Consider the following 8,639-nt stretch of genomic DNA (forward strand, 5'->3'; position numbering starts at 1 on the left):
CCCCATTAGTCTTGCTTAACAACTCCTTTCTCCTTCTCTCTCTTTAGTATGGTACTATGTATATAGTGTGCTGCAAGTTTAGTACTTCAGTTTCTGGATCTGCCCATTCCGAAATGGCAAAGTTCATACAATCAACAAAGCTGAAAAGAAAAGTAGTAGATGAAAGTAATTACATCTACGATTTTCATTTAAATAATACAAAACTTGGATAAGAATACTGGAGGTGTGAGAAGAGGCAGCTGTGTTCAGTGCGCATTCATACGGTTACGGAAGACAATGTACCCAAAATTATTTATTCTTTTGGTGAGCACCTTCATCACGCAAATTTAGATGCATTAAATGCTAAAAAAGCAGTTGCTGAAATCAAGGAAGAAGCGATTGAAAACAGCAGCAAGTTCGCGAAGCATATTATCAAGAAAGTTTACGGAGATAACTGAAAATACTTGCTCTCAGCTCCCTCGTACGCAAGTAATTTCAAAGAATATTCAAAGGTGCCGACAAAAGCAATCCGGATTTCCTGCTAATCCAGTGGCTAGACATGGATTTGAGATCCCTTACAAATACGGTAAACTAGATAATGGCGAACAGTTTCTAAGATATGATTCAGGCATCGAGGATCATCAAAGAATTCTAATATTTGCATCAGAAAGAGCTCTCGAAGATATAGCAACATATTGTCATTGGGCATGTGATGGGACATTCAAAATTGTGCCAGAACAGTGGTATCAACTATTTTGCATTCATGTACAAGTTAATGGTAGCAGTTTCCCACGGGTCTTTGCATTACTGCCGAATAAAACCAAGCAGACATATCAATCATTTTTTGAACAATTGAAAATTATGCAACCTAATGTAGATCCAGTTGATCTCATGGCAGATTTTGAAGTAGCCATTCATAAGTCATTTAATTCATCATTCCCTAATTCATCTATTGCTGCATGTTTGTTTCATCTGGGGCAGTCCATATTTAGAAAAATTGTTGATCTAGGTCTCAAAGAAAAATGTAACAAACACTCTGAATTTTGTCTTAAAATAAGATGTTTTTCAGCATTAGCATTTCTCCCCACTGAAGATGTTGGAGAGGCATATGAGGAATTGATTGACGATGACGAAATACCTTCCGAATTAATAACTTACTTTGATGTGACTTTCATGGGAGTAGTAAGAGGACGTGGTGCGAGACGAAGGAGAGATTCACCTATCTTCCCAATAGATGTATGGAATGTTAATGAGCGTATTCTTCAAGATTTACCCAGAACAAACAATGCTGCAGAGGGGTTTCATTCTGCTATAAAACGTTCAGCGGGTGGAGCACATTTGAACATTTGGAAATTTATCAAAACCTTGAAGGAAGAAGAAGGATTTATTCAAGGTAGATTGACTCAAATACTACGAGGAGATCCGTCAAATTCTTGTTCCCGATATAAAAAAATCACCGACCGTCTCAAAAGATTGGTAACTGGATATGAGTCAACGAGGAAAGCAGAGTTTCTGAAGAATGTGGCATATAATTTGCACCAATTTTAAACAATCTTTCCTTTTTTTTAAATCATTCATTGTTTTACACTGTGCTACTATTAAAATTATCAACTTTTGTTTACGTTTTTTTTATTTTCACTTCAGATGTTATTTCTTAGATTTCTTACCTTGAATACTTTAAGATTCAGCTACGCTAAAAAAGTTATTATTCCGCAAAGGGTAGTTATGTTATGTTGAGCAGTTTTTCTTTAGTTTTATATTATGAACAACAAGGGAGAAAGAGGTCTTTACAAGGTTTAATTATCTATTGGGGAAGTTATGGATTGAAGAGATTTAAAATTGGACCAAATGTTGTTGGACCAAAAGTCCATCGGACGAAAAGACATTGGACAAAAAGGCGTGGACGAAGTGTCGTCGGACGAAGAGACATCGCACGAAAAGTCGGTACACGCTTCCAAACGTATCAGTGACCTTCATTGAAGACAGACACCTTCTCACCGCCGACTATAATTCTCGTTGCTCTGGCGTGACCTCCGAAACCTTCGTTCCTGCCAACAAATGGGGGAACAAGTAGTTAACTGGCATTTAAACAATTGTCTAATCAATCTCTTTCCCGAACTATTCAAAACAGAATTACTTATTTATATTACACCCCCCCCCCTAAAATAAGGGAAAAATATATATGTAATATATATTTTGCATCCAACAAAAATCAGGTCAAAAATATATCAAGTCACATCCTTGATAATGCATCCAGAATGACGTTCTCCTTCCCTTTGATATGCAGGATGTTCAAATCGTAGGGTTGTAAAAATAGACTCCACCTTGTTAATCTCTGATTATTGTTCCTGCCAATAACCCTTCAACATGTCAAACTTGCTGATAAATCTGGCCTTTCCAATGCGATCAATACAGTCATCCACCCTAGGAATTGAGAATGAATCTGCCCTGGTGACTACATTTACTTTCCTGTAATCAAAACATAAACGGTATTGACCATCATTTATTTTGATAAGTATTACAGGGGAACTCCACTGGCTACTACTATGTTCAATTAATTTATGATCAAGCATATATTCTACTTCCCGTTGAACAATCTCTGCCTTTTGCGGATTCAAGCGATATGGGTGTTGTTTAATAGGATTTGAATTGCTAACATCAACATCATGTTATAATGAGCAGGTCCTGCCCGGAACATCTGAAAATACATCTTTATAATCGTACAATAAATCGCTCAACTCCTGAACTCGAATTTCATCAAGATGAACCAATTTATTCTTCAAATTCCTTAAAGCCTCTGAATTAGAAATAGGCTAGTCTTCAACCTCAGTCTCAAGTTTAAGTTTCTCTTGATTATTATTATTATTATTATTTAACTTTATAATCAACAAGACTGGCTTTGGCGCCCTTGAAAAATATGGCTTTAACATATTAACATGGCACAACCTCTTTTTCCTTCTCCTATCTGCTGGAGTAAGAACAACATAATCCGTATTTCCTACCTTCTTTTCTATTATGTAAGGCCCAGAAAACTTAGCATGTAATGGCTGACCTGCTACTGGAAGGAATACCAATACCTCATCTCCTGGTTTGTAGTCAACTTTTTTGGCTCCTAAATCATAGTATTTTTTCATCTTCTGCTGAGCTTCCATTAAGTTATCTCTTGCTATGTCCCAGGTTTTCCTGATTCTTTCCCTAGAATCTGAAACATAGTCCAACAAATTAAAATCTTCAACATTATTAATCCACTGATCTTTAATCAATTTTAAAGGTCCTCTAACCTGATGACAAAATACTAACTCGAAAGGGGAAAACCCTAGCGACTCATTGGGGATTTCTCTGGACGCAAACAGAAGGAAGGGCAGACCTTTATCCCAATCGCTTTTGTTCTCCTAACAAAATTTTCTCAACATAGTTTTCAAGGTTTGAAGGTACCTTTCTACAGCCCCTTGGCTCTGAGGATGGTACGCTGATGAAGTTACCTGCCTGATTCCTAGTTCCTGCATTGCCTGTCTAAATATATTGCTCAAGAAATTTGTACCCTGGTCCGACTGAACCTCTTTAGGCAATCCAAACCGAGTGAAAAATTGTAACATCTCATTTACAATATTCTTAGAGCAGACATTCCGCAACAGAATGACCTTAGGATACCTAGTGGATCTGTCCATGATTGTAAGTATATACTGATTTCCACCTTTTGACTTTGGCAATGGGCCAACAATGTCCACTATTACCCTATGGAATGGTTCTTCCATGGCTGGTATGGGTTCAAGGGGAGCATTCGTCAACTTTTGGTTCGGTTTTCCGATCATTTGACACATATGACATGTCTTACAAAATTCTTTAACATCAGAATGAATCCCAGGCCAGTAAAAGTGTTTAGTTAATTTGCAAAAAGTTTTATTGACTCCGAAATGGCCACTAAATGGATTCTGATGTGCTAAATGTAAAATAGAGGGTCTGTAATTTGGAGAAACGACTACTTGGTAATTAACTTTCCATTATTCATCGGCAGCAACCTTAGAGGCTCTAAATTTTCTCATTAATAATACATTTTCGACATAATACCCAACTGGAGTGTTCTCAAGTTCTTTATCTAAAAAGCCTTTGCATCTATCACTGCTAGCTCTAGGTCATTTTCTTGATCCTTTATGAATTTCTCTCTAGATACAGCTAAAACCTTACCTTGTTCAGAACAATACCAAATTTTCCCAGAAAACACTTCGAGAATTCAATCCCTACTAGCTTCCACTTTCTGCATTGACCGTATGATAGCACACACGGGAAAAATACCAGGAAATTTTCCTTCCAAGCTCTCCGTGCGTGCACAAAACTGAGGATAGCTAGGTAACCGTGGGTTACTTAAAACCCTATTACCACCAATATCATTGGCCAATATTAAATCAACTCCTTCTACAGGAATTTCTTCCACAACGGCAACCCTAACCGGACCCGTTGCAAAATCAGACTCCAGAACCACAGTCTCATACGGACAAGAGATTATCTCTTTTGTAAAACTCTTAACCAATACCCTTTCCTTACCCTCATACTAGAAACCTTCAGGCAATGCCCTTTTCAAAATAAATGACTGTAGAGCCCCTGTATCTCTAAGGATAACTAATCCTTTTCTGCCCTTACCACTTTCTGTAGCTACACTACCATAAGACACAAATGACTTATATCTCTCCAAATCAGAGAGCCCAGGGTTTTTCTCACCCTCACTTAATCTCTCTATCAGCACTTACTTTGCTTACCAAAGCAACTGGTTTATGCTCTCTATTACCGTCCCTTAAGAACCAACAGTCGGCCTTTCTATGGCCTAGTTTACCACAGTTAAAATACTTAATTGGCATCCTCTGCCCACTAGGCAAACTATTACCTTTCAATACTGGAGCTACAACACCTTTATCCATATCACCTGCGTTTTCAGTTTTACTCTTACCCCTTTTCAATTCCTGAAAACCCTCTTTGCTGCTACTACCCCTAACCAATTTTTCCCTTCAAAAACTTTGTAGGTCAGTGAGTACTCGTCAGCAATAATGGCAGCTTTCTCTAAGCTCTCAACCTGAAGCTCCTCTAAGTGTGCCTTCAATTCCTTAGATAAAAAATTCTTAAACTCTTCTAACAATATTAGTTGTTTAAACCCTTCAAAATCACAGATTTCTCTAGATCTTAACTAATCGTCAAGCAATTTAACTTTTATACGAGCAAAATCTATGTAAGTCTGATCTCGGGTTTTAAAAAGCCTACGAAATTTCAACCTGTGGGCCTCTGGCACTAATTCATATGCTTTGAGAATACACTTTTTCATTTCGTCATAATTACCACACGTCTCCTCAGACAAACTAGAAAATACCTCTTGAGCAGTACCTTTCAATGCACGTTGTAATAATATAGACCATGAGGTCTTAGGCCAGCCCATTCCTTTCGCTACTTTCTCAAAAGTTATAAAATAAGTTACTTCATTTTCATCAAAAGGGGGAACCATCTTCATGTATTTAGCTACATCAAAATCTCCACTACCTTGTCTGTGTCTTACCTTAATTTCCTATAACTTTAGTTCGTGTTCCATTCTTTCACGCTCAAGTTTCCTCTCTCTCTCCCTTTCTTCCGCTCTTTCACGTTCAAGTTCCCTCTCTCTCTCCCTTTCTTCCGCTCTTTCACGTTCAGCAGCTATGTCTAACTCCTTCTGCTTTATTCTAAGTTTCAAAGCTTCAATGCTATCACTTTCTTTTACCCTTGAAACTTCTGCCTTCTCCTCTAAAATACCCAAGTGTCCTATCAAACCCTTTATTAAATCATCCTTTTTCATATCCATAGTAAAACCTATGTCTAGATAGTTAGCAATTAACACAAGTTCCCGTTTACACAGACTTTGAAAAGCTGCAACCACTGGTAAGGACGACAGAAATTCCTTTACGTCAAAATCACTTTCTAAATACTCTGTTTTAGACTCAGACATGATTGGTTACAATGGCTATAAAACAACTAAATGACCTCACTCAACAACAATTAAATAAGCTCCTCAATTAAACCTGTTTTGCTCAAATTGAAATTCAACGATCCCAGACATGACCCTCAAATATGTTACGATGTCCACATCATGAACAACCACAAAACATATTTAAAAACAGGTTTAATTATGAGGAGGAGAATTACACACGAAACAACACTTCAAAACATTTTTATTAGGCTTAAATAACAAACACTTGCAGATACAACCGGTATCTAAGAGCTCAGGTAATATTCATGGAAAAATAATAAATATAATAAAACAAAACTTAGCTGACATTCAAACAATCAGTTCTAGAGGTCTCCGAGTGAATAGAGTGTATTAGAAAACAATTTCTTGAGTGAGAGGTTCTTCTTCAGCCACCGATACGAAGATACACCTGATAATCACAGTCCAGGAATGAAACCAAACTCCTGAAATTCCCACATCTAAACAGGCCACACCAACGTAACTCGAGAGGGCCCACGCTGCTTCTCATACAGCCACAACCATCAGATGGGAACGGAATTGATTGCTCCAAACCCAACGGCGAAACACCGGATCCAACACCGTATCTTCCAAACGTATTAGTGACCTTCATTGAAGACAGACACCTTCTCACTGCCGACTATAATTCTCGTTGCTGTGACGTGCCTAATGTGTTAATAGGATGTTTCTATTAACCATAATAATTACCTGGAACATAGATGAAGAATTGTTACTAATTATTTCCCAGCTGATCCCATCTTTGGTCGTCAATTTTTCTTGGTGGGATTTAATGATACGTTGGTATTCTTGAAATATACTTTAATAACTCTTGTGACTACATTGCTCTATGACAGCTGACTCCTAAGTGTGTGTGGAGCATCATACACAATCTGACAAAACCAAAACATTGCTAAACAAAAGAGCATCGCTCTGAAAAGACTTAAATCCTACTCCAGTACCAAACTATAAAGAATTACATCCTATCTTTGAGGTAATCAACAAATGTTTGAATCCTAATACCAAAATAAATCATTACACTTATGCACAAAGCATAACATGTTTTATTCATGCAATATGATGCAATGTTGCGCAATACCTGTAACACTTGAAATAATATAATACATTATTACAATAATACATAACAGTGCCCTCCGAAACATTCGTTCCTGCCAACAAATGGGGAACATGTAGTTAACTGGCATTTGAACAATTGTCTAGTCAATCTTTTTCCCGAACTATTCAAAACAGAATTACTTATTTATATTACACTGTATGGAGGATTCCATTCAGTAGGTCTATGGCATCATCTACACTTTCAAACTATTCTGCACTCCCCTCGATTTCACTTAGCTCTCGAAATTTAACCCAGTTTCCCTTGTCAACATTCCATCGTGGAGATCTTTGTAAAGGTTGAACTTTGTTGGTGTTCATAATGATTGGTGCATGATCACTAGTATGCCAATAATCTAATGTCAACCAATCAAAATCAAGAAGGCAGTTAGAACTTGCAATTGAAAGGTCAATGAATGACAAGGTACCTGTCTGAACATAGAAGTACGTGGGCTCTTCTGTATTAAGGAGTCTGACATCCTCATTCTCCACAAATGATAAAATAATATTGCCCCTTGTGTTTGCCAAAACATCACCCCATATAGGATGTCTAACATTAATATTTCCCAGTAAGAGAAAAGGTTGAGGGAGTTGTTAAATGACTTCTACTAAATCATCATATGAAATATTATCATTTGGAGGTAAGTACAGAGAGTATATTGTACATTTTCTCCCTATATCAATTTGTACAACCACTCCCTGCAGGGGTGTACGAATAGGCAAAGGTATTTGAGGAACATCTCGATGACCGTATATGAGACTTCTGCCATAGCTCACGACTTGTTGATTATATGGTGTTCTATAGCTAGCATAGTCTCGAGGATTAGGAGTGTTAGCATCAAGCTTACTTTCCTGTAGACATTTAATTAAGGGGGACTGTTCATGAATTAGGAGCTAAAGTTCTTCATATTTGGCCCTTAAACCCTAACAATTCCATTGCAAAATGGAGGAGAAAACTATGGATCATTTCTGGAAGACATCTTGGATAAGGTTCTCCAATTACCAGTTTTTAATCTAACACTATTACCTGTAGGTTTCTTCAAAGATGGTCTTGATATGTTGGGTTTTACCTTTATGTTTTTCTTTACGTCCTTTTGGTCTACTTGTTGAGGTGGATGGTGGACCTTAACTTTAAATTCTGATTGATTTAGTTTATCTTCTGGTTCATTAGAAACATCCACAGAAAAAACATCAAATTTATTTGATGTCATAACTTTAATATTGATAATGGAGGGGGGTGAGAAAGATAGAGGTCTTTGTCCTTTACGATTAATAGATGGTCGGATTCTAGGTTTTTGCACCTTTCCCACTACAGGTGCATCAGGTAAGTTGGTTTTAAGTGGAACCTCCATCAAATCAGTCAAGGACATGGCCTCAGAGAGGTTTGTACTAGTTTTTGTAATGGAGGACGAAGGGTGCTCGGAAATGGGTAATGCCCTAGTGTTGATACACCGTGGTAAAGCCTCAGGAGGTAATATGCTTACCTCGTCATTTGACATTTTATCAGATGGTAAAGCTATTTTTTTAGAGCTATTGGCAGTACTAAGTGGGTTTGATTTTAATGCCTTAG

At 37.4% G+C, this 8,639-nt stretch overlaps 1 protein-coding gene across 1 annotated transcript; it reads left to right on the forward strand.

The window, feature by feature from the left end:
• The first annotated feature begins 339 nt into the window (after positions 1 to 339).
• On the forward strand, positions 340 to 1,527 carry LOC137656188 (uncharacterized). The gene has a single exon (XM_068390362.1). The coding sequence runs from the start codon at positions 340 to 342 to the stop codon at positions 1,525 to 1,527; it is 1,188 nt and encodes a 395-aa protein (XP_068246463.1).
• The last annotated feature ends 7,112 nt before the right edge of the window (positions 1,528 to 8,639 follow it).

This window comes from Palaemon carinicauda, chromosome 17 (genome assembly GCF_036898095.1).
Source record: "Palaemon carinicauda isolate YSFRI2023 chromosome 17, ASM3689809v2, whole genome shotgun sequence".
Lineage (NCBI taxonomy): Eukaryota > Metazoa > Arthropoda > Malacostraca > Decapoda > Palaemonidae > Palaemon > Palaemon carinicauda.

Excerpts from the sequence above, each read along its gene's own strand:
- LOC137656188 (XM_068390362.1), top strand. The coding sequence starts at position 340 with ATGCTAAAAAAGCAGTTGCTGAAATCAAGGAAGAAGCGATTGAAAACA.